The 27542-nt window shown below is 39.4% G+C and overlaps 1 protein-coding gene across 1 annotated transcript in view; it reads right to left on the bottom strand.

The window, feature by feature from the left end:
* The window catches only part of PLCH2 (phospholipase C eta 2), a 75433-nt gene that overhangs the window by 24031 nt on the left and 23860 nt on the right, over positions 1–27542 (bottom strand). Inside the window, 7 exon segments of the mRNA XM_074161525.1 lie at positions 853–973; positions 1334–1537; positions 3281–3374; positions 5110–5280; positions 7792–7921; positions 8464–8707; positions 9066–9212. Of these exon segments, the coding sequence (XP_074017626.1) occupies positions 853–973; positions 1334–1537; positions 3281–3374; positions 5110–5280; positions 7792–7921; positions 8464–8707; positions 9066–9212 (1111 nt within the window).

Raw genomic sequence — 27542 nt, 5'->3', positions numbered from 1 at the left:
ACTTATAAAGAAAATAAACCCACCACAAATAATAAATTGTAACGTGGTCCCAGTTAACGTTTCTGTAAAGCTTTTAAGAATTGCAACAATTTCAGCAGCATCACTATATATTCTGCCGGCCAGCTTTCCTTGGATTTATTTACCATGTCTTCAGGCAAACTCCAAAAATCTCAGGCTCATAATAAGTTTACCTGGGCCGAAATTTCAGTGCAAGTTTAGCTCTATTAACAAAGGCAGATGGACTGCTTTGCAGAACCTACTGGAATTTTTTTATAGAGATAAACTAATTTATCTTAAAATAATTGATAGGCTGACACACACATTTTGACTCTCAGGAGGAGGACAGTACTGCCAAGGTGTATGAAACTTCCCATTGTATAACTCTCTGGTTTCCTGAGCAATGTACAAGCAGGGAAAATAACCTATTTCTCCTGAACAGTCTGCTTTCTCCACAATTGTTACTGTCTCTTTGTATTCCTTTGCTGCCTGACTGGCTTCCCCCCCGAAGCAACCAACCAAGTGTATCCCTGACATGGCTGAGGACACATCCAGAGATATGTGGTTAAACTGTCAGCTACTCACTAAAAACATTCACTGTCAAAACATGTTGATCCTCTTGTCTTCTATGAACGGGATAAAGACAGCCCCACAACTCCATACAGAACGCCCCTACTCAGTCATTTTTGCCTTGCTGTTTCTTTCTGAAGCTTTCTCCCCACAGAAAACAACTCTGAATTCTGTCTGGCACATGTAGGAGCAGGTTAGATTGTCACTGACTGCCTTTACAAGGATGCCCGGGAACACTCCAGTTTATAGCCCTGAGACTCAAAAGCTGGGAGACTGTATACATACTCATTCTTGATAAAGGCATATTTGTTGATAGTTTCAATCACATCTTTGAAGAGAATTTTGGAAGTCAAAGTGTATCCATGGTGGACAATTGGTTCACCGTCCGGCCCATCCCAGCAGTCAACTGTAGAATAGAAACAATGACACCCATCAGACAAGTAACATCTGGGGCCACCACCCGTGGAAGACTATGAGACCCTGCAATTCCACTGAATGTTAGTATTCTCTCTACAAAAATATTTTTACAATTTTTTCCTCAGTATCAATGACACTGCTCTTCAAATGTCTGCCTTATTTCCACGCTCAAGAAATGAATCCTTTATAAGGTAAGATTGTTTTGTTGTTCTTTATGAAAGGAAGACACTATTTTACTAGGCTCTTTCCTCTACCCAGTTACCATGTCTTCTGCAGGAGTAGTGAGTCTTCCTTTACAGAGGAGAAACAAAACTATGAAGGTTACTGATTATTCCTTTTTGATCTTTACCTTCTACACAACGGCAGCCAGACTGTAGCACCCATGCGTACATGTCCACCCTGGACTGGGACATCAGCTGATCTCCCATGAGGTAGGTATTATGTGAAGAGGTAATGAAATAGTGACTCAAAGGATAACTCATGTCCTGATTCACTTGATAGTGTTCTGGGTTGAATATGTCCCCTGATGGACTCCGCATGTAATTGGTGAAACCTGTAAACAAACACCATCATAAATAATACAGTTTGTTGCTGTAGCCTTCCTAAAACCAGCCTAAAAATGCATCCCTACATTCGCCAACACACTCATGAACACGTAAGATAAATAAATAACACTACTACATCCTGTCACAATTGCGATTATTGCTTTCAAGAAATTGCTAGTTGCTTTGTACATTTCCTTGCTCTGCGCCTTTCCTGAAAAAAATATGCCTATTTAACCCAAGCCTGATATTTTAGGCTTATAATTTTTGTCAAAAGACTCTACTGGGACATTAAATCTCATGGCATATAAAAACCTCCAGAGATCTGCAGTCATATCCTGGCATTTTGATCACAGATACACAGACACTTTCACAAGACAGATTAACATTAAAAACTGTTACTTCCATTTCAAGTCTCCCCAAAATTCTTTTCATTCACCACCAATGAAAGACTGAGATTTCCATTGACATCCTGGCTTTAACACCTGCTGACAGTGATGATGTCTTTATTCAAAAGGTCTCTGCTTTAAGACTTCTCCTGACATTTCACTCATCATTCCATAAATAAAACAGTGCCCGTATAAAAATCCTGCCACACTTCTAAAGGTCTTAACTCACTTTCTCTGACTGTGACAGGCTGGTCCTTTATTTCACTAAATGCTCCCTAATCCTAACCCACAAACTCTCAACTGTTTTCTCATCCATTCTTAGGCAAAGCAATTTTAAAGATCAGGCTAGGGTTTTTCACAGTTTTTCTTTCTGGTATGAAAACTACAGTTGTTTGAAAAGCCTAGTTTGCTTTTCTAGCTGTGAGGAAGGCAAGATAATTAACCTGATTATTCATTATTTGTGTGACTGTCACTGACTGCAAAGCACCAGAAAATGAAAACAATAATATGTCAACTGCTACTCTCACTTCATATTAGTATAAGCTTTAAAACATATTGAAAATTTAGTCTGGAAATAGAACAGACCTGAGTCAATCCTAAGCAACCATCATTTATTGAAAAAAAACCCAACCACCTTACACAATACCCCAGAAACTACCAGCTTCATGCAGTAAACCAAACTGAACTTATATTTTGCCTCTTTTCACTATGACAATACCGCCACAGAAATGGAAAAAATTGATTTTCAAAAGGTCCTAGAATTTTTGCACAGAATCTGATTCCTGAGGAATGTATTCTGTTCTTGGAGACAGTAAGATCTGGCAGAATATTTACTGTTTAGGGGAAAGGATTTAGAATCAGTCTCAAAATAACAGCTACCATCATGATGGTACCACATTGTTATATTCAGAGCGAAGGCTTTAGCACCAGAAGTCATGAAAGCATATACTTCTAGACAAATTTCAGCTATTATCCTACTTCACGTGTTTACTCTGGATCAGATCACTCCTCTTATTAAAACTTAAAGGATTTCCAAAAATACCTGCAGGAATGACGCAACTAAATTCTACTGTATTTTCCAAAAGCACAAATAAAGACGCATCCAGCCCCAGCTGCACTTCAATGACTGCTGCTTCATCATGAGATGTACCTTTAAAAATCTTCAAAAGAGATTTTCCTATTTCCAATTTCCCTTTAGGTTCCTCAGCAAATAATAGATATTTAAAAAAACCCCACCTTCTGAAAAGCATACTCTATACAACATGACAAAATTCTATGACTATATATTATGCAGATGAATGCAATATTCTCATAAGCATTTAAACAATTGCCTCTTTCCCACAGAAGCTACACCAGCCAGCTCACCATCAATGCCCAGAGCTCCCTCCTTCTTGTTCTCCAGGCAGGGCTCAAACTTGCTGATGATTTCCAGGCAGTGCTCTTTAGTCACATTCGTCATCTGTAAAAGTAGCAAAAAATGACGTGTTAATGGGAATCACAGCTTCTCTTAGCTCTTTTCTCTGCATACAATTTAACAACTGGCCAGATCATCCATAGTGGTACTCAGGATTTCCAGTTACCCAGTGAGATTCTCACTCCTGTCAATCAGTGTCAGGTCAGATAAGAACTAGGCTGCTTTGTGAAAAGTTTCTGCCCTATTGGCAGCTGCCTGGTGGCAGCCAATAAAGACAGAGTTCTGCTTTGTAGGTCAAATCTGGTTAGGGAGTTATTAGGCACAAAGAGCATCCAAACAGAACAAGCTTTGTCACAAACCAATGGGATTTCTTCTCTTGTAGGATTAAAGGATTAGTTTGCATTATCAAAGGGTTTTTACTTTAAAATAAAACAAGAAAATGGCTCATCTTTATGCAGCAGACAGAAACATCAGTTACTAGCAGGGTAACAGAGAATTAGGACATAATGCTCTCAGAAAGCTCCTTGAGGAAATCTGTTAACTTCAAGGTTCCTTTGCATTCTCAACCAAAAAAGGGAAGAGTACAAAAGGAAATATATCTTTGTACATGTCATTTATTAAGAGGGCCATTTATGATAAGCTGTAGCTTTTTTCACCTTGCAATGTTTTCATAATTCAATATTAACACTGTTATTTAATATTCCTGCTATTTACTGTTGATTTATCCTCTAATTATTATCCCTGCTCTTATTTAATATTCCTGTCCTGCGTGGTCCAGCAAAGCCCTTGTCAGCAGAGGGGACTGCCAATAAAGTGACTAAATTGATGACTGTTTTGGCGACATGGAATCTTTGCTTAGGGGGAAGTGAAACCACCAGCATATCTACTACCAGATCAATGCCTTTTCTGGCAGTGATTTAAAACCAAATAATTAAAAGAAGAGAAAGAAAAAAAACCCTAGAGGCTTTATTTGCCCATACATTACAGGTTTGGTGGGTTCAAAAGATAAAGCTCTGGAACAACAGAAGGTTTTTCTGGTACAGTTTCAAATGTGCAGATGAACACTTGTTTTCCCTGTGCATATTGTATGAGAAAGGGTAGCACTAGGCAAGGGAGAGAAGCCTCACAGGCATGAGTTGTCCATGTCAGTGATTAGCTGAGCTGATTTGTGTCCTGGGGCGAGTGTTCATTTTCCTCTCACCATCTGGAGGATCAATTGACCAATGAAATGGAAACATACCCCACTTATCTAAAAAGATAAGTGCCAGAGAGGTGGCTTTTTTATTCATTCATTTCTCAGACGTTTGGAACTGATGGAGATTTATGACTTCCAGGCATCCAGCTTCAAAAGAGATCACGAGAGGAAAAAGGCAAAGATGAGCCAACGCATTTGTTCCTGCATTGACTGCATCTTGCTGTTCAATTATTTTTCCTCACTTCAGAATCTTCCATAAGTCTTTAGATGGAAGACCACAGGATCATTCAGGGACCCCAGGAAGTCATCCAGCCCCAAATCCTCCTCAGAGCAGGGCCAACTGCAAGGTCACATCAGTTAGCTTTGGGCGTTACCTAGTCGGGTCCTCAAAACCTCCAAGAATGGAGACAGCACAACTTCTCAGGCAGCCTGTTCCCATGGATGAATGTCCTTCTGGTACAGATAGATCTGTCTATTTTTCACACACATCACAACAAAGTTTTCACCCCTTTAAAAAGGCAATGGATTCCCAAAGGCAAACAGAAAGGCACACAGACTGTAAGTGTTTTCCCAGCTTGTGCCTACCTTCTGTTCGGTCTCCAGAAAGCGTCTCAGGTCATCTGCATCCAGGTAGTCCTTGTGGTTGCTGTAGGTGAGCATTAGCAGGTACAAATCACGTCGTGTTGACATCATCTTATAGAAGGCGCAGAACTCATCGAAGCCAAGTGTGCCCTGGTTGTCATCCGTATCGGCCTCCTGCATCACACAGCAATAAGGCAATGAGATACCCAATGCCCAGCAAGAGCCTGAGCAAACTTTGCATAAACAAACTCCTGCAGGAGAATAAAGCAACACTGAAATTAAATGCAGGTTGCTGCTGCCTGCCATGGCTACTGACTGTACGGCCTGCTAGAACAGACTGATTGATCAGGCTGATGCTTTGCATAGCTTTCCCCTTTGAACCTCTGAAATGTATGCATTAGTGCATGAGCCAAGAAACAACTTTTAAGGTTTTTATTGTTCCACAGGGAACCCTGCTTGAAGGATTTCTTCTATCTATGGCAGTGAAGTAAGACAGTGTACACTGCAACACAAAAGAGAACATGCCTATGTCTGGTAGAATTACCCCTTTGTATTTTCTTGGGAAGGTCATCAGAACCCCAGTCATCTTGAAATCAATTTTATATCCTGCATTTGGGAGCCATAAACTAATAAGATCTGCAAGAATACTAATTTTCCAAGTAAAGAAAAAATCATCAGTAAATGATACTATATTCTCTGGTCTATCTAACCCCTACAACACATATGTTCCTTGGTCTTTTACTTTTTGGAGTCAGGTGCCCCAGCCTGTGATCCAAACCACCCTCAGCTGTATCAGCAATACCACTTACTGTTTGCACACAGTGCAGATAGAATTTTTTCAAAGAAATCTTATGAGAGTCTGATCACAATGGGATCCACCCAGTGTTATAACTATTTGGAGGAGAGATTATGGAATTACTGTTTCCTAAAAGCCTGTTCCTAGAAGCATGAAAAAATGAATGAGAAATTCTGCCAGGGGAAAGTATGAAAAAGGAAAGCTGCGATGTTTCCCAAACAGGATAGACAACACTTGCCTATTTTATGAAAAAAAGCCTACGCAGCACTCCCTACTTCGTTCTCAATACAGGAGTTACCAGCATACTGCTTTGCTCACTGTCACTGTAAACAAGTTTATGCACATTTCAGGCCACAAAATCAAAAATAAATAAATCGGGCAAGTTTCTACCAAATCTTCATATTTTTCACTGATTTTCCTTCATGTACTTTTATACACACACACTTGTATCAGCTGAGGAATGATCTCTCACAACCGTGGAGAGGAGCTCTGAGCAGCCTTCCCAAAGCACCTCTGGCCTGAGGAGCTGTCATCAATTCACAGTTCTTTGTCCAAGGAACCAAGTCCTGCCATAACCCAGCAATTTATTCTAATGTATCCACAGAGATTTTTAAAAATGTACACAAACAGCCTCCCCTTTCCCTGTTCCCAAAGGACACCCTGGACTTGCTCCCTACTCTTTAATCTCAACAGACCTCACTATTTTCTCTCTTTTCCAGTCTACACTTGAGCAGTTCCAGAGCCTGTATCAACTCCAGCACTGACGCTGATGGTACCGTGGAGGAGGTGACTGGAAGAATGAGGAGTCATGAAGTTATGGATGAAACTTCTTCAGAAATGAGCCCCAGGTGAAAATATGAACGCATTTGTGATCAAGAAGTAACTAATATAAATGGCTTTTCCCATTGTAACTATGGCAAGACTTTTTTAAAGAACTCACTACTTTTTTAACTAGAAAAATTAATATTCAAGGTAACTTCCTTCAAGAACTACATATAATCTACCCTCCTATATCTTATAATACCTCGTGCAGCTATTTCATTAACCAAGAGATTTGCTTTTTCATTTCAAGGCTGCTTAATATTCTGATTCTAAGCTATCCAATAGCAATTATATTTCCAGTTGAGACCAGCTCAGTTTCAATTATGCATTGCATGAGGAAAAAGCAAACCTATCCTTCTTTGTTAATAGCATTTCTAAAGCACCCAATATGTGCAGTAATTGTCATTGATTACAAACAGTAAAACCAGAACACCGCATACAGTAAGCGCAAATTTTTTTGTGTGCAAAAGTTACAATAGTTCACTATGCTGAAAACTATTGATCCAACTTCTGCTTAGGTCCTTCACACAACAGACTTTTTGATTACAAAAGCATATACATCTGCATAGTTCAGTTGCCCAATAAATCAGGTCTGGGTGACTAGAATGCAATGTCAAATAAATGGCTCTTAGAAGTGCAAAAACATGACAGATACAGAAGTTTGCATACTGGGTATTTTATTAGTATCAGTTATTGGAGGATATTGGATACTTTACTGGATAATATTTATTACTGAGAATGTAATCAGAGAAGGAAACATGACTGAGTTTCAGATAAACAAATACAGCAAAAAAAAAAAAAAATCAATCTTTGTATTGTATGGCTTTCTGTTATGTAACACCAGAAGGTACCTGGTGTAATGCTTTTTTCTATGAATAACAATTTATCTATGACGTGTTTCTGCGGCTCTCTTCAATTTGCCAAATGGACTGTGTAGTATCTCTCAGCAGAGTGGAAACAAACCAGCTGCTGAAGCATTTACAATCTCTCCTATTAGTTTTCATGCTAAATCTGCAGCAGCTCAATCCTTGTTCTTTTAGAATAAAAAATACTTTTTCATTTCTTACCTTAAACATTTGCTTGACCTTTTGTCGGGGCAGGTTCACGTTCAGTTTGTGCATTAGCTGGAGCACCTCATTAATACTCAGACTGCCGTCACCATTTTTATCTGCCTCATCAAATGTCTGCTTCAACCACATTGAACAGGAGTTAAGGAACAGCACGGATTATCAAGGGATGTTACTGAACGTTATGTATATATGATTTTTTTCATGTTAGGAAAGACTGTATATGAGGCTGGGGATGAATGAGAGTGCAAGGTAATATATAACTCTACTTACGTTACTTCAGTAACAGTTTCTGGACTTGCTCTGCTCAACTGCAACACAATTTACCCAAACTACAGCACAGAAGAACTAATTTCTGAGCAAACTATGATGTTCCTTCACACTTTGTCCTGTAAAATCAAATTAAATGGACAGCTTTACACAGGGAGTAAGAGATTAAAGAATATACCTGCGCATTCTTCAGTTCACTCTAGTCATTCATCTCCAAATCTTGCCCAAACAATCCTCTTCAATGACTCCTATCTCTGTCCCTGGAAACAGGGAATACAATGGGAACTGCTCTGGAGCTTTGAGCCTAGTGCTTACTTTTAGCAAAAGAAATACTTAAAGGAATCTCTATGCCACTGATCACTCTCCACTACTGGGAAATGCTCTGAGATAGTATAAGGATATTGGTCTCTAGTCCGTTGGCGTTTTGAGAGGCTGTCTTCATCACTGATCCCCGCCATCAGATATTTTAGCCCCGTGATCCAGGTGCGTGCTTCCTCTCCACTGGAAGATACCAGGTCAAGAGATTCCATATGGTCTCCATAGTAGATGCTGAAGCAGCAGTTGGGATCAAAACTGCCATCAGCATAGCGCTGAAAGATCTCCGATTGCTTCCCCTCACAAACCTCCTGAATGGAGTCGATAGAAACTAGAATGACAAAAGCACGTAGTTCATTAATGACTGTGTGCGTGCCCGAGGCCAGACAAAAGGCTTTTTTCCTGTAGAGAAAGGGCCCAAACCTCACATTGCAAGGTCCCCGGGGGGACCTTCACACGGGGTTTGCCTGCAACCCATTTACAACATACTACACTAGTGCAACCTGTAGAGCTAACAACAGCAGCTTAGTTAGCTTTCATAAACTATTTATCATAAAATCGTTTACTACCCTTTAAATTCAAGTACAACACTCTTCCTGATCACCTGTGAAAGAATCAAATCCTTCATACTCGTTTGTTTATAAGAAGGCAAGACCCTAGAAGGAATCAGAAGAAAGGCTGACACTCACTTTTAGCTTTCTCATTCTTTCGGGATGGTCTCCAACGAATACATGACTTGTGCTCATCCAGGTAATAGAAGCGGACCAGCCCTTTGGAACTGCCACGGAGTTTGATCATTTGGGTACCAGCTTGCATGGAACTCATACATCTTTCCACTGAAGAGAGAAATAAAGTGATACCAGTAAGTCAGACCTTGCTCCCTTTAAAATCACCTTTACCGGAAGAAAACCTATCAAGCAGCTGCCAAATTAACAGTTGGAGTCAAAGGACAAGATTTCCTGTACTGTCTAATGTAAGAAGGATGATCAAAAAGTCAGAAAGATTCTTGGCAATTGTGGACTTACCTGTAAATGTGAGTTTTCATTCCCATATTAAGAGGTATGAAACATACATACATTGGAATTGGCGCAAGGTACATACCCTTCTTAACACCAACTCAGATGCTTAACTTGAGCTCCCACAGTATGTAAAACTTGTGCTGGACACAGTACGAAATTTCACCTGGAAGTTCAGATCCTTGGCCAGCAAAAACTAGCACAGCTCTATCCATGTCAGGAAAGTAATATTCATTATGCCTCATGTTTTTGCCTCTTAAACATACAGTACCCTTGTGGCATAACAAGTTTTTTTCACATTTCTCTTTGTAAATTCTACAGTTCCTGTCAGCAGTATCACCAGTTAGAAGTACCATGGCTTCTTATGAAGCAGTTTAGTTCACATTCTGTCTATCCAATTAAATTGAATCCAATTAAGAAAAAAATTTAATTACCCAGCTTGGTCATCAAAAGTATTCTAGGAACGCTAAAAATAATTCAAAGACTTTTAAGTAGAAATGACTTAACAGTTAAACCATTTTCACTGCCTTAAAAATTAACAGCAAGAAGGTGATTAGAATCCAGTGTGTGACTGCAAAGCTGAAGCCAGCTTCAAAGGCTACATTCTTATAGAGAGATCTACAGTTAGGGTCAACAACAGAGTCATTTTATCCTACACCAGTCAGGTAAACATATAGAAGTATTTTGATTTGCCTTCTCTAATATAAATAGTATTTCTCTGTACTTAAAAAGATTCCAAAGTTTTCTTCTTGGGAAGAAGCTGAAAGAACAATACTGAGCAGGTATTTGCACTGATTGATGCTTTCTGTAAGGCACTCAAATACAACAAGGTTAAGTGTAAATACAAAACTATCAGTATTTTTTTTTCTGCACTATAACATATGAGTAAATACCCATATTTGCATTAAAGTGACCCTGAAATATCAGTTAAATATAGTTCTTTATGACCGAGTTAGAAAAAGCACTGAATGCTAACAAAGTTGGATTTGTAGCCCATCACCTGGTACTATGGAAGACCTGTAATTTTCTCATAAGCACCTTAAGTTCAGAAGCTCATTTCTACAAATACTTCCCCAGATAAGCTGCTCCCAGCATGCGAACAATCCTAATAAGCAAACTCAGAAAAACACCTCTCTCCCTATTAAAGCAGTTAGAAGATTATGACCTAAAATGCCTAGTGGATCTATATAATTATATTTTAGCATTCAGTCCTAATTCATAAACATTTTGCCACTGCTTGCCAATACCCATGACTGATGAAACACAAAGCACATTAAAAACACACTAATAAGCAGCGTATCATAGAGTCTGAGGCAAAGCTAAGCTGAACTTATCAGTAACATTATTTTGAAACTCCTTTAGTAAAAAGACAACATTTTCAGCATGACAGAACACCACTAGGGCTTCTGCAAACCACAAAAAAACTTTATAGCCCAAACATTTACTTCTCTTCAGAAGCAAGAATGCCCACTTTCATTGCACACAGAGCCATCACAAAGGCACTGCATCTGTCTGTTCTTTACATCACTTTTACTTGCCACCCAGGCCAAAGAAAACAGTAAACTCCGGAAATAGTAATTCTAGAAAGTTAAGATGGATTATCAGCTTTTCCTCCCATTGCTTCTATGGATTAAGTCACTGATCCTACAAATTTGCTTCTAGACATCGTAGCAAGAACCTAACAGATTTTTCTCCTTCCAAATCACTGAAAACCAGGTTCTCCTTGGAGGACACCTTTCCTCTGTATTGCACTTTGTCCCTGGGCCCCTCTCGGGATGTGGCAGCATTACAGACAGTGCAGCCAGTGGCTTTCAAAGGAACAAGTCTAAGAAGATGCTCCCTCCAGGAGCTCCTGTGATTGAAGCCTCTGGGAGCAAGGCTGAGGCCGTGCCTGTGCCTGCCCAGACGGGAGACATTGCTTTGAAATGCAGCTGGTGCAAGGAACTGGGCTTGAACGTTAATGCAGGCTGTTAGTGACTGGCTGTGTCCCAGGAATGATGCAGCCTCATGTTTTCTGCCAGGTCTCCCCTAATGACAGAGCATGGTCTGTGATTTAATGTCCTGTGCCTTTTCTGCCTGGTCTGTTTAAGCAAAATTAAAACTATTACCATGTCCAATGTATTTATACATTCTTTTCAGACCTAGGGATGAGAAGTGTAAACTACTACACAGATTCTGGATGGAAGAATGAAAACTAACACATACAATACATATTCTAGTGAGTACAGATTTATGAATAAACACAAGCAAGTCCTGAGTTCAGGCTTTTATCAATCTGTACATACAGATTACAGATGAAACGTATCCAAACTAAAACACTTATTCCATGTATTCCAAAATGCATCAAACCCCACACACAGTCCTTTGGGGTAGTTCAAGTCCACCTCTCTGGCAAAAGCAAAAACACAAAAGAGAAGCAAGGAAGAGTAAAAACAAATGGAAAAATCATTGATGTTCCAGTGCTTTAGAGCTCATATTCAGACAAATTTAGTTAATTTACTCAGGAAAGAAGGTTCAATAAAATACATTAATAATAAAAGAAAATTCAAATTTAAAGCCACAATTCTGTGGAGTACATTGTTTACGTTAATAAAATATCACAGAATCACAGAATCTTCATGGTCGGAAGGGACCTTTGAGCTCATTGAGTCCAACCAACAAAAAAAAACAAAACAAAACAAAACCACACCACCAAACAGACACAAACAAACAGACACAACCCAACAATCTTGGGCAGTGGAGAATGCCCTGAAGTGCTATGTCTACACGTTTCTTAAATACCTCCAGGGATGGCGACTCCACCACCTCCCTGGGCAGGCTGTTCCAGTGCCTGACCGCTCTCTCAGAAAAGTAATTCTTCCTAATATTTACGGAGAGGTGTTAAATTAAGAACAAGATAATCGTGGACACAAACCTGACCTCGGCCCTATTCAGTGAACCTGGCAACTGAATGGTCAGACCACACCAAATACTTGTTTTAAGCATTTGTTAATATCTTTTTGGGGTTGGTGACACAAGGAGAGGAAAGCACAAGAAATGTCTTCCTTCTTGTGTCAGAACAACAGTTTTTCTGGATCCTACCAGGAGGACAGGAAGGAAACCCTTGGAGACGGTGCAGAGGCGTTAGCTGGGGGCAGCCAGACCAACACCAGGAGATGGAGAGGGGAAACGTGCACCTCCACATCTCTACAGACGTACGTGCACCGAAACAAACCCCCTCACCTGTCTGCGTGACTGAAAGTTTAGACCACAAGAGAGATTGCCAGAAAAATCTGCAGGGAAAAAAAAGTCATAGTGGCACTTATATAAAACAAAAAATAAAATCTTTTTTTTCTGACGTCTTTCCCAGCATGTAAATGAGAACAGCACACTGATGAGAAGGCAAGTATAATTGCTTCTCCTTACCACTGTTCAGGTACCTTCTTTAAGGATTCATTTCTATACTTCAAGTAAAAATCCCTCTGCCTTGCAATGAATCTTTTTTTGGAAGAAATGGCTCCTAACTATCTTCAATTAAGGCTGAACTTTTCCTCTTGGTAAAATAATAGTTTGCACTTCAATAGCACCTTTTTGCAGAATTCAGTTGAGGTTCGGCTCTCTTTTGATCTAAGAAGTTGTCTCAATTTGCATCTGGACAAAATGCAGACACGAAGAGAAGATGAATCTCTGTACTGTGGCAAAAAGGAGTATCATAGCAGAGCAGGAAACAGAAACATAGAACACTCAGTTCCAGTCTTGTGTTCTTACAAAGCAACTGACACAGTGAAAAGACTCAAAGTGGGTTTTCATAGTTCACAGTAACAGAGTTACTATAAACAGTTTTAAAGTAACAATAAATAACAAAACTACACAAATCATAAATCCCTACAATTTGTCCTGATATAAGAAAAAAAAAAGCGCCCAATTTCATGCTTATTGTTAGAAAGACGTTCCAATGTCTGTTAATTATTTATGGTTCAGTAGCACTATTGTCTTTTAGGAGTTTCTGGGTTTGATGTAAATGTGTGAAGGAGTGGGAGTATTTTAGCATGTGAGGATCTAAAGAAGATAGAAGGGTTTAGTCACTGAGTATTTTTATACATGGACCAGCTTTGTCAAAAGATCCACGTCCAAAGTTCAATATGGCCCCAGGTATGTAGCGAGTGGCACGATCAAGAGTTAACCTACAGTATTTTCTGCCTACAGTGTTCATAGATCAGGTACAGCAGGCTGATTCACATCATCATGCCAGGATCCAATTAAAAACAGACCACATCCCACTTCATTAATCTTCATTTGCCTCATTTTGCATTCCTACAGCCTTGTGAGCCAGTCGCCCTCACCTTTTAAACCGACCATCTTGTCACTAGTGCAAGAACTTTCTCCCCGTTATTTGCTCTCACTGACTCAAGCCTCACTAAATTTCAGGACTCTCTACTATTCTTTTCATTGGCAAAAAAAAAATCTTAAAGTATCTTTGAAAAAAAAAATAATTCTGTATAATTCTGCCAGCAATGGTTGGAATGGTGTTTGCTGTGTACAAGAGATAATGCAAGACTGAATCCACCCTTCAAGTGCACAACGCCTAATAAATGAGATGTTAATGAGTGAAGAGATGCTCTTAATCCTGTGGAAATTAGGGTGCTGAATTCGAGGTCAGTCTGTCAGCTCTTCACCTCTCGCCTGAGACTCCCTCAGCCATCTGGATCCACAGAAATGCAGGACAGAGTAGGATGGCATTTCTGGACCTCTGCAAAAATTCCCATTAGTTTCTAAGCTATCTATACCTCCAACTTTCTTGTTAAAAAAGTATCTTTGATTGGTGAAGCTGACAGATGAGTAGGACACAAAAAGTGCTTCCAAGGCAACAGATGGTTCCGGTCAAGGCCACTGCAGACTTCCTTGCTGGACATGAGTGGCTCAAGAAGACCACTATTAAAATGTATTTACCAGAATAGGAAACATCTCATTTCTCTAGGCCTTTCCAACCAGGTTTCCTGGTTTTATTACCTATTTAAAAGAAAGGCTGCTATGAAGCAAAAAGAGACTTTTCTCAGACAGCTAGTGAAGCTTAAGCATTTTGCCATTGCACATCAGTATTCAGAAAACAACCTTCCAAGAGTCCAGTGACTCACTATGAAAGAAGACAACAGAGATACTTCTAAATGCTCATTTCAAAGACTGAAAACTACGAGTATTGCATGAAAAATCGAAGAGTTAAGAGGTGTACAAATTCTGGCAGATAGCAAACCTGTCTTACTGCAGGTATGGAGAGGGAAATACATTCTCTCTGCAACAGAAAATTTCAAAAGGTCTGCACATGTCAAAATACATAACTTTGCATTTTGCTTTTCCAAAAGAATGTAAAGAAATCAGTAATGAAATTATAACTGAGAGGTTCTTGAAGACCAAAAGAATTGCACTAACAACCATGCAAAATAACATAGGACTAGGGCTGTGTCTCAAGCTATTCCTTCTTTTCCGCTCCCCCAAACCACTGCTAGACAAAGTTGTCACTAAATAAGATTTAAACATTAAAGCTTTCAAGTCTTGTTCAACTAAGTGGCAGGTATTCAGCCTGCATCTTACCAATGTGGCCGACTTTCCATCTTGGAGAAGCTACGATGCTGCCACCAACCCAGAAAAACTCTTCAGCCAGACGGGCCACTGAGAACTTATTTTGAAGCAAGGGACTTTTTGAGGCATCCATATCTGAGACAAAGGGCAGCTTCAGAACTGAATACAGGCACTGAGGGCCTCAGTAGGTATCAAGATTCTGTAGTACACATTTTCAATGTACTAGCACAAAAATACTATCAGGAAAAAACAAGATAATTGGTGATTTCCAAGATCCAGTGGTATTTTTCAGGCTTTAACAGGCCAGTTTCACAGTAAATTTAGGCCTCCTCCCCTGTCCGGATTTAGAATATTAAAATCCCAACAAAATCCTTTTTATTCTACGTGACGTACCTATGTGTCTATTTTTGAGGATTGGGTGGGTTTCAGTTCAACACCTGAAAGAAGACACAGGATGGACAGGGCCATGAAGCAAGCTGGCAGGTAGATGAATCCATTTCTGGACAGAAAGGCCCCCTGATGATATTCTTTTTCCTTTGCTACTTTACCAGCTGCCAAGCATCCACCAAGCCGTTATACCGATTCACAGCTGTTGGCTTCTCCATGCTGCTTCCTCCTTCTGACAGCAATTCCCTATTCCTATATATTTGATTACTAACAGATTTGCAAGTCCCACTCTTGCCGAGGGCTCTACTTGCTCTTCAAAACCAACCAAAAATATCCATTGCAGTAATTAAGTGCAAAGTTTATAGTACAATCCATTTCCCCTCTCTGCCCTCCTGAGCCACCCTTGCCTTTCACTGTGAATCTGTCCAGGTGCTTAAGCTCTTCAGTCTCTTTCCAGGTCTGAGAAAAAAAAGGAACAATCACATTTTCTTCTCGTACAGCTCTTCAAAATACCATTGCACCAGTCTTCATCTTTTCTCAGAAGGTTCTCCTCAGTATATTAATGGACGTGCCTGCTAAAAGAAAGAACATTTCTCTCTAGGCAGTAAAAACTAGATGTGATGGAAACACTGCAACACATGTTTGCTTCAAATCCTAAATCCATCATACGCACTAATCCTAAAGCCGTGGTTCTGCCCTATCCAGTCAAGGGATTTAAGTGACACGTTACAGCTGCAGGAAAAAAAAAAAAGGTTCAAAAAAAAGCGCTTTCTTCTTCTTCTTTTCTTTTTTGCCTACGTTAACAGCATCTTTCCATCTCACAACCCATTAAGGAATGTCCTTGCAAATTGACACAACCCCTTAGAAGATGCCTCTTTAGGACACAAGCCAGACAGCTACACGGCACAGAACAAATGCTGTAAACGGAAACCAGGAACAGTGAAGGTGCTTGAGAACTGACAGAGATAAAAGCAGGTAAGGATTAACTTTTAAAAAGCACTGTCACTACCTCATTCCATTTGAAAATGGTAGAAATTAAACTCCAAATACAGAAATCTGTCATTTATGTTATCACAACCTCTTAATCTACATTAAGTACAATATACAATTGCTCTTGCCATCTGTGATCTGTACAAGAAGCCTAATATGCTTCTAGCTTGATGAGCTAAACACAAATTGCCCGATTAAAAACACATTCATTAAGTGCTTCCTACTCCTCCTTTCACAGTTTGAAAAAGCTTTAGAGTAGTTAATTCTAGAGATGATTCACTCTCAATTAGAAGTTGTTTATTTCACCAGCTATGCCCAGAGCTCTTGTGTTAGGCTGGGCTCAGAGTTTAACCACAGATTCATTCCAAGGAGAAAACAAACTGGGTCTGTGCTAAGGGTCAACAGGGGCAATAATGCTGTGTACACTCGTCACGTTCTGCTGTTTATTCAACCACTTCAGCAATAGCCTTCCATTCTCCCAAGGCACCTTTCAAGAGTAATTTAGTGAGACGACTGCAAACTAATTGTCATCAGAGGAGGAGCAACTCCTGGAAAATGCTAAGAAGTACATATCCATACAAGAGAAAACTGCTACACAGAAGGCAAGAATCCATCAAGTATAGTTCTAAAGATCCTAGTCCTTTTTTCAGATGAAGAAAGATCTAGCACGGGCCAGAATGAGACCTGAGAAATGTGAGCTTAATTACCTGCTCTACTGCATGCTTCTCTGAATTTCTTCAGTAAATCAGTAAACATCTTTGTGGCTCATTTCCATACTATAGAAATAACATCTTAAATGGTGAGAATGACATTGTTTTACCTCACAAAGGAGGCAATACAACTAAACTTTAAGGCTCTTGATTATAAGGAAATAGAGTTAAGGTAAGATTTTGCAATAAATCAAAAGTATTGCAGTTGTGTAGCTTCTTTCTTTCTCTTGCAGCACTATTCAGAAGGATTCCTTGCAGTCTTCCAGGTTGTACCTACAGCAAAATGTCAGTATCTGGCACTCCGTGTGCCAGGCAGAAAAAGGTACTCCTAAAATTCAAAAATTAATTCTGCAAGGACATGCCAGATTCTGCATTAACCATTCATGTGTTATCAACCCGGGGACAAAGGGAAGGGAGAAAAAGAGTGAAACGTAACTCCTATTGTAGCATTGCCCAAGATACTAGGTTCAGAGTTCAGAATTAGAATTCTGCACAAGCAAGATTTTGAATGTGGATTTGTTTTTATCCCAGTACAGAGAAATGCCAGTCATTTATAGCACCAGAAAAGAAGAAATATTTCAATGTTCAAGTTAAAGTTAGATTTGTAATCTAAAGCCCACGCAGAGAAGGTTAATTTAAATCCTTTTAGTTGTTACTATCAACCCATCCTTCAGGCCTCCTAAGAAAATGATCACATAAACATAGAAAAATAAAATCTTTCAAAAAGCCCCTCTATTTACTGATTATGCTGGATACTAGGTAAGTGTGGGAAAGCAACAGGAAATAACAAAGGGTTAAACGTGACATAATCCCTCTCCCAACCCTTAAGCATACTGAGCTTAGTACTTAGGATATAAGCCTATTGAAATGGGTTTCTATTCTTGCCTCACTTGACATCCTCGGAAAAATCTCGCTCACCTGACACAACATGCAGATTAAAAACTTCTTTCCATGGCAATTTAGAAACTTATCATTCTCAAGTGTAACAAAGGCTTTTCGTGCCACGAAGAGATTTGGAAACCAGCAATGTTTGAATCTGCAGGCTGGCCTGTGGACCTCAGAACACTTGATGAACAATGGTAGAATGTCAAAAGTCTTGCAAAAGAAGAAATTTGCTTCAAGAAGAGCAGAAAAGCCAGACTCCATCGTACAGAGAATCTTGCAGAAGATACGGAAGCACAACATACATGTAGTTTGGAAGATGGAGAAAAGTGAGCAAAATGGAGAGGCTCCTGAGACAAATGGGTTTATCATTAATGCAATCCATCAGGACGGATGGATTCTTTCCAACATGCAAGCTTTATTGTTGAGGGAAGAAAAAGCGTTAAAAACTATTTAATACATAGAGAAACAGCTGTAGCTCTCAAAGTAGAATGGACAAAGTAAAAAATTTCCATGTGGGAAATTTCAATACATAGGCCAGACTCCAATCTCTCTTTTGCCTGCTCTACACGAGGATTCAAGCAGAAGACAAAAGAATGAGCACAAGAGCTTAACTCAGCTCACAGTGTAGCAAGAAGCTTGAGTGTATCAGGTACCCACAGACAGACACAATTTCTATACTTCAGCTCGCTACCAGTTGAAGATGTCACAGAAAATATTTCAGGTGTACTTAATAAACTGATTTTCAAAGTTCAACATATGGACTGCCAGGGACATTAAATATTGCAGACCTGATACCGTAATTGACTTGTAAATCCACAAGGATTAGACCTGTAACTTCACAGCTATGCACTCCAGTTATCCCTGCACGAACACACTACAGACCCAATTTATCAGATTAACAAACTAACCTCATCACAAGAGGTTGATTCTAAAATACTTAGAAACACATGGGCTTAAATACTTAGAAACACAATTAGTGATACAGGTATTAAATTTAATACAGGTATCGTTATTTCCCACTTCCTATCCAGGGAAATCTTACTCCTAATAGCTGTACAATAAAAAGAAAACAATTGCCAACCCACAACACAAGTGAAATTAAGGAGGAAACAAAAGTTCTTAATGTCATCTGGCTTGCTGCCATTTAGCTGTACACTCTCTCTCACTTACTTTTATTCTCCTCACTTCATTTTCAGTTGTAAACACCACTCAAAAAGACCCAAAAAAACTGCAGAAATTAGTTACAGCTACATCTTAGATGCCCCAGGCTAAGATCTTCATATGAGGTAGTAGGCCTGTTACTGTCTTCTGAAGTACCAAATGCTGAGATATTTCTAAGGGAAATAGAAAAAGCAAAGAAATCTTGTTGAAATGCCCATCACTAAATACAGTTTAGAAAGACATCTGAATTTCAGCTCAAAACCCAATTACATAAGCATGAACAGCAGGGGCACAGAAAGCTCAACTTGATGAACCGAAGTCGTGACGCTCCTTCACTGCTTCTAAAGGTGAGATTTATGTTTCTTCCCTTTCCCCCAGAAATGCTGCTTCCTAAAGGTCTGAAGCAGCGTGATCTAGACAGGAGACCAGTCAACTCGGTTTCCATTAGCTTTCGGGTTTCCCATGGCACTTTATGGTCTTTTATTGCTATGTGGCTGTATCCAAGAGCTGCCTGTTCCTGGTATGGCTTTTGCCCAAGAAGAGGGACACTGGGAGTACACGCTGCTGGAGCGTAGACATTGGTTACGTTTTCTGGTTTTGTCTGATAACTAAAAACTTCTGCATTAGTTATATAAAGAATTCACTACAACAATCACTTTCAGACAGTTCTGGCAAGTTCCAAGGCAGGCAAAAATTCAGACACGCGGACAGTTATAACCAAATTTCCCGCACTCATTTGACGGCCCATTCACAGGTGCAGAAAGGCCAGAGCACTGGCTGGGCCACATTATCCCAAGTGTCTATAAGCTGCCTTTTCCATAATTCGAACGTAACCCCACTCTACTGACCTTTGGCATGGACACAGACAGAGCTCTAGTCTACTACAGACTGCAGACCATCTGGCCAGCCACGGTAAGCACAGTAATCCATACACGAGATTAAAGCCACACGTCTTGCCTATGGCAAGTGGGAGCCAGGTTACCACTGGCTTCTGTTTCTCACCCACCATGCTCCAAAGCTTAGTATTTTTGCACTGGCTCAGAATATACTCAAGTTATTCAGTTTGGCTGAAATACATCTCTCTTGAGCATGCATCAATTTACAAGGCCACTAATTCCACTGGGAGAAAGTGCAATGGCTGTAACATCGCCCGTCCTGGTGCATCCTTCCAGTATGGGAATTCCCTATGGGAAAGCCCCACAGCAGCTGCTTTCACTAAGCAACCACAAATACCACTATTTCCAGGGCTTTCCAAAACTGTTTAGAAAGTCACATTATTAAAATGAACTGATCCTGAAATCCCTTAAATTACTCTATTCACATGATGGAATATTTGTTGAACTGGGACCTATTAGCAACAACAGCACTAACGTAATGACAACAATTAGTCTGCCTCCTTCCGTGAGGTTTAGTTCTCTTGAGCTCATCTGAAAAAAATGATGCAATTATTTTAATTAAGTGAGAAAAGACTTTGTGCTTTGAGCCTTTGAGAAGGTTTTGCATTAAGGAAGACTCTTTAATAAACATATTAAGATTTTTATGTCATGTTTTATCAATGAAACTGTAAAAATATTAACTCTTTCCCCTTAAAACATGCATCGTCTTTGAGGTATTTCTATAGTTTTTTGCCTTTGGTGAATAAAATACAACTATAGTCTACTAAAAAACTCTACTAAGAATTCTGATGCTGATTTTGGCAAAGGAAATTCAATTTCCAAGATATCTTTAGTAAAAAGGATTTAAAAGATATTTGAACTTTTTTTTTTTCTTGCAAAGCTTTGAAACTTTGTTTCAGCTTATGAAACTTTGTTGATTGTAGAAAAATGTCAGCATAAAATAAAGATTTTAAGACTATAAATGTTGCTCTAAGGTCACCTTGTTTCCAACCTCTGACTTGTATAAGAAAACGTCCCTACACACTTAATTGAAGTAAGATCTTAAACTCTTTACATTTAAAGATCTTTCAGCACTTTACCATCTGTTCAGTGACATGGGTCACAAACACTAAAAGGGAGATTAAGGCAGGTTGGAAGGGAAGAAATCCATCAATATTATTGAACGCCTTCTATGAAAACACCTCTAAGAATTCTAGAATCCAAGGCAAAATTGGTACAGGAAAACAAAGCAGTTTGAAAGACATTCAGAGAAGACATCTGCTACTGAAACACATCACCACAAATTGATTTTAACTCACAAACTTCGCTTCATATTTGGTGTGAATTTTAACATGTTCTACCTGAAAAAGATTCAGAACTCTTCTAGCCCTTCCTTTTGTGCCATGTACATTTAAAAAAATGTGACAGACTCCTCATTTCTCAGACACATACCAGTTTCATGAAACATGGAAAAAATGAAGTTACATTGTCTCTAGGAATAACCCAGTCTCCCTCTTCCTTCGATGCTCTGCTCAGCTTCTGTGCCAGGCAAGAGGCAGCCTTAGGAGGGTATACCGTAAATCGAGAGAAACCAGTGGGGTTAAGCCACCAAGCTTAAATCCACAATGAAGGTCATCATGCTTAGAAATACAGGCAGGTTATGTGGCCGCACAAAGCTGCAGATGCATACAGAAGCTACTGCCAGGTGCTTGCTCAGTTACAAGGGTTACTCTGGGAAGGTGAGAGTGAGGAGCTTCCTCTAGAGCCACGACTTTAGTCCATCCCTTGCTGAAAACAAAATCTCAGAATCATTCATACAAAAAATTAGAAATCTGTCTGCAATGAGGCAAAGCAGATGGCTTGTATTTAAGCAATCTGGGACCCAGGAAGTCCTGTGCCTAGGAATTTCAGTAAAGAAACATATCCACCTCCCATCCTTATGACTTCTTCCTATGAATTACAGTAATTAGGCACGTTCCTTCCACATCACAAAGGATATTACAGAGTTCCAGTCTCTCCTGACAGGCATGACAGACAAGAATTACTTCTGAATTTCAAATATCACAACTTGAAGAAAATGAGATTTGGCTCAGAACCATATTTTGCCTTTGAACTCTGTTAACAAGGACACACTTCCACAAGGACTTACCTGATCTTGGATATTTTCTTTGGACTGGCATGAGAAGGGATGGGGAGGTGACAGTATATTTTAAATTATTAGCTGTTTAAGAAAATAAATAATTTTTTCTCGCTTCTACCTTGTAAGAAACCATGAAGCTCATGTTCACATCCCTTGTTAACATTTTAACGGGCGACTGTTCATGAAACTGAAATGAATAGGTAAAGCAATAATTTTGTAATCTGAGTCTATGCCACAGTTTACAATACGCACTCAGTGTGTATTCTGAACAAAAGAGAGCAGGAAGCACTGAGCAATGAGGACAGAAACATGATTTTAAAATGATGGAGGGCACTGAAATTTCCTATAGTGTCCGTAACTGCAGTGCTTGACTAGATAGACTGTGCAAGGTGTACGTAAAAACGGAGCTGAATTCTCCCTAGGCTAAAATAAGGCAAATACACTTTAATAGGACATCACTGCCTTGAGTTCCACTCCAAAGAAGTTGGAGTTTTTAAAATTTGTGACAGAATTATTAAGAAAGCACAGTCATTCATTAACTTCTTATTTTCCTTTCAGAAATACATTACTCTACAGAACCAGCATCTGTAAACCTTAGAAACCAACTGCGGGTCTCTTGGTAAGCTTGAAAGCCGACCGTAAATGTGGTCTTCTTCAAGCAGGAACCACCTGCTGTGGTCCTCGAAGGGGAAAGATTACAAACAGTAAGAAGCAGAGTTGCCCAGTGAGTGCAGGCTGCAGAGCTGAAATCCACAACAAGGTCAGTGACTGCAAGTCAATATAGCTTATTGCCAGACTTTTTTAGTCTTGGATTCAGTATAGCTGGGATAAACACACAGGAAGTAAAGTAATTGCTTCTGGGCTCCTACAGGAAAAGTATTTCCATCTTTTGGTGTGGTCTCCAATATCCACCTCAGTTTGAAACAAAGCAGTTTGACAGATTCATTTCCCCCAGGGTTCAGAGCCAGAAGATAAGCAGCATTTGAAGGCTGAGGAAAGAGTCAGCTTCCCAGCTGAACTGAGAAAATATTTTACAGAGATCCACATTTAACTGGACTTTGTTCAGTACTGGGCTGGTCCACATTCATCCTGTGTCAGGCCACATCGTGCCATAAAGTTTAGTTGCTCTCTGCCACATAACGCCTTTAGACATGCAGATGCCAATAGTGATTATGCCTTCTTCTGTCATTCCCTAAACAGGAAAGCTTTCCCTTTTAGCTGAACTAAATTCACATTCACCATACAAATGATTCCAGCAGGGGATAGAAGGGACATTAATCAGAAGAATCTACACATAAGGTATCAGTTTTTAAGCTGTTCCCTTAGCATTAACATGAAATTTCCTTTGCAATGTTTCTCTCCTTTTTTTAAAATCAAACTGAAGATGAAGCACCTGGAAACCATCTATAATTGAGGTCAGAACAGCAAAAAAAGCATGTGCATCTTTAGATACAAGGCAAAATCAGTAAATATGATGCTGGAGAAACAGAGAACACCTGTGTATTGATTTTTCTTTGGTGACCTACATTCCAGAGCTCTGTGAGGTGTTACAACGGAAGATGGTTGCCAACGGTCACACTCTTAAAGGACTTTCTCAGACAAGACGTTTTACTCAGTACGTGGCCCATTCGGGATGAATCGTTTCTTTAGTGATAGCTGAACATTGCAGAATTACTGGGAGCAAACAATTTTTCAGATTATCATCTCTGACTCAGCTTCTAGGCAGCCAGAACCTCTTAAAAAATAAGAGATTGGTAAGTCACTAGAATACTGAACTCTTGAGATCCAGCTCGTTAGTACCTCTCATTATGAATGCTTTCATAGGACATCATGTGAAAGCTTCCAGAGGCATTCCTATACTATGGAATTACTGGCCTCTGCTGTGTCCCCACTGTTTTATACCTCAGCAAGAGGAGAATCACATTTCCTTTTAATGCTACAGACGACAGCAAGAAGATGACCACCCTTTAGACAGAAGCTTCATTCAAGTGCCTTGCCTGTACCTTCAGCTTATGGAACCTCTGCTCTTTTACGTTACCTCATTTGTTTTTGAGGCGCTTCCACCAGCTAGCTTAGATCGACACCTTCTGGCGGAAACACTGAGTTGGTGAACATCCTTCAGTCTCAGCCTCAGCATAATCAGATGAGGAACAATCGGTCTGTCCCACCATGACATTTTCAAAACCAAAATATTGGTTTTGGTTTCAGTCCTGAAACACTTCTGTTAGAAAATGCAATCAATAAAAACAAGTAAAATGAAAAGGTTTCAATCAAACTGTACTATTTCAATCAATTCAATCCAAAACTTGTGGATTTACAACTTATGAAGGTTTAAGAAAATTACCTTCTTTCCTTGGAACAAGAAAATTTCTTGCACATAGGAAATAGTTTCTCACTATTCCCTCTATTTAGCATCTTGTTAATTTAAAAGCTTACAGGCTTCCAAATCCCTAGACTCTATGCCAGTAATATGGCACAGGTAAATAAACTCTTATGCCAAGTTTTAAAATATGCTTTAAGTTTTTTGCCATTTAAAAAAATATTGACAATGCCTAAATGCATCTCACCATCTCTGCTTCATTCTTAACAAATCTCAAAGGAAAATATTGGTTAATGTTTTCCTATTCTTCTGATGCAGACTGAGACTCTTTCATGATTTACCTGAATTATTTGCATAGTTCTCACAATCATTAAATCTGTCACAGACTAGAAGTATTCTTGGATTTGATATTATGTTTATTAATAAAGAATATCATTACCAAAATGGTCATAAAATACAATGGCCATTTCTATTTACAATAGAAGATTTTTCTACGTGATGTTCTATGGACATTCTCTTCTTTATGAAGATGACAGTTCTGCTCGATAATGAGCCTCTTCCAAATCAATTTGCTTTAATTTTCACACTAACATCCTTCTTCAGTTACTGGAACCGTACTTGCTGCAGTGATTAGTGACTACACAGGTACAGGCAACCTGTCTGCATTACTTTTTTTCACTTTCTGAATGAATAGCATTGCTTCAGCTTATTTTTGGTATGCTAATAATAAAGACACAGAGGACTCGGACACCAGGTTTGGTTCCAACACCTGAACAGTTAGATCCAAGCATTTTTCCACTTTGGTAAAATTTTCTAGGTATGATTTTTTCAGCCAATGTTACAAAAGAAAAGCAAACTAATGAGTGCATCCTTCAAAAGATGTGGCACAAACATGACTAAGTATTCTATGAGTTGAAAATACAGGGAGTCAGGGCTATTGCTCTGCCTTCCCAGAGACATGAAGGTGTTAGAACGGTATCCAGTGCCCACAGAGCAGCTTTTCTGAACACACCGAAGTCATACGTCTTTACTTGTTGCATAACTATGGTAAAACCACATGCCTGACAGGCATAAAATACCAAATGCATAGAGACATGCAACTAGGCATTTGATTCAATTAAAATGTATCATAGGTAATGGTTTCTCTCTCTGGGCTTTTACCAAATAAATCAACGAGAATATAAAGCTTTGAAAAAATAAAAACTGGGCTTTTGGGTATTGGTCTTGAATTAATACGATTTCTGAAGGAGCCATCAGTAAGTACTGGAGGTACGACCTCCAAGTTCAAATTGCAGAAAACTGCAGCACAGTTTTAACAGCTTGAGGCAGTTCACAGACAGGACAGAATTCATCCCTGGTATAACTCCACCAGGGACAAATTCACCCCAAACTGATTCTGTGCACCCTTCTTGTTTGATGAGTATAAAGAAACTATATCTAATTAGAAGTAAATTACATTTTAAAAAATTGAAAACAATACAGCTGACTCACAGTAGTACTGGAGTCTCTCTTCTCTTTTCTAATGTGGGTAGCAGAAGGTCTATGGTTAAAAATAGAAAGCCTTTCTTTACGGTGACAGCCAGCGACTTAAGCAAGCAGAAAAGGGACATGAATATATACCTGGTGCACTCTTCCTCTGCACTCTTCATGCAGGAAGAAGCAGCCATTTGAGATGCATGTATTATTTAATGTTTGGCGGTAACAGGAGGCAAAGGTATGATACAGAAAAGGGTGCCTTAAGAAATTGCTCTATATTTGCTTTAAGCATTTAACTTTGAATAACAGAAAACAAGTGTTCAAGAAAGCTCTGTGAACTATACTTTTCTCTATAGTGAAACTAATTTCCCTCAAAAAGGTGGTTAAAATAACATTTCCCCTTACCTTTATCTGGGCTGAGGCATTTAATGGTGCTTGCATCATCCATATTCCAGTGAGAGAATCAAGTGAAAAAAACACCAGAGGAAGCAGCAAAGACCATATGTACATCACTGATATTTCAAAAGACTCTTTTAAATAATGAGAAAAATAACAGTGCACGTTGGTCTTTAATGTAACATCAGAAGGTTCCTAAGGATGCTTGCTGCTTCTGGTCTGAGCAAGCTCATTTTTTATTCTCTGTACAGTAGTATATCAGGAGCTGATGACAGGTAGAAACCAGCACAGGAGCTCAATGAATGTTACCAGCCTTTCACTGCAACTCAAGTGTTCAGCCACCTGGGATAATCGTTTATTAACTCTTTGTTTCCCCGCTCTCAGATAGGATATATGGATCTGTTTTGCTTCACTCCTTCAAAAAAGAACTGAAGGAAAAACTTGTGGATGTTAGGAAATAAGTACAAGAGATAACTCACTTAATTCATATTTCATTCAGTAGGCAACAAACATCAATGGGGTGCTACTTCATTTAAGGAGGAAAAAATTTGTTTTTTATTTTAATGCCTCCCCTGTGTCCATACAGCATCCTACATATTGTTAAGGTATCCTCCCATACTTAATAAGCTGAGAAAGAAAGTTCTGCAGTTACTGATAAAAATAGGAAAGCTGTTCTCTTTGGACTTCTGTCTGATTTCTTTTCTCGGCAAAGACCATCTATTTCCCTCCTTTGTAACTTGCGAGGAAATATTAATGCAGAATTACTGGAAAATGGCTAGCAAATAATGCACATTATTGTATGCTGTGTTCCAAAACACAACGCACAAGAAGGTAGATGCAGACCTTTGAGGTCTGCCGAAATCCTGGAGAATTTCAGCATTTTTATATGATGGTGCTGCCTAAAAGTCCCACCCAGGAATAGTTCCTGCCTGTTCTCCAGGTCACTGAAATACACAGGATAAGACACTTTATGCCTTTGAGTACTTGAAATCTAAATAACCAGATTGATAAATGAATGGAAAAAAAATATTATTCTCTCTTCAGAAAAAGCAAACTGCTGCATGGGGGCAGGGTAACACGGGTAACAGCATCCTGCCCACGATACGTGGCATCTCTGCTCTAGAGCCCTGCAGGCAGCCACCCCACAGACGTTCAGCCAGGCACTGCTGCTCTTGATCCTCTCCCCACCCCAACCCCAGTAACCGCAGTCAATCCATTTGTGCTGTTTGATGTTGCTCATTGCCTTAGAACACC

The sequence above is a fragment of the Numenius arquata genome, chromosome 20 (genome assembly GCF_964106895.1).
Source record: "Numenius arquata chromosome 20, bNumArq3.hap1.1, whole genome shotgun sequence".
NCBI classification, from domain to species: Eukaryota; Metazoa; Chordata; class Aves; order Charadriiformes; family Scolopacidae; genus Numenius; species Numenius arquata.
This window is presented reverse-complemented; position numbering and strand designations above follow the sequence as displayed.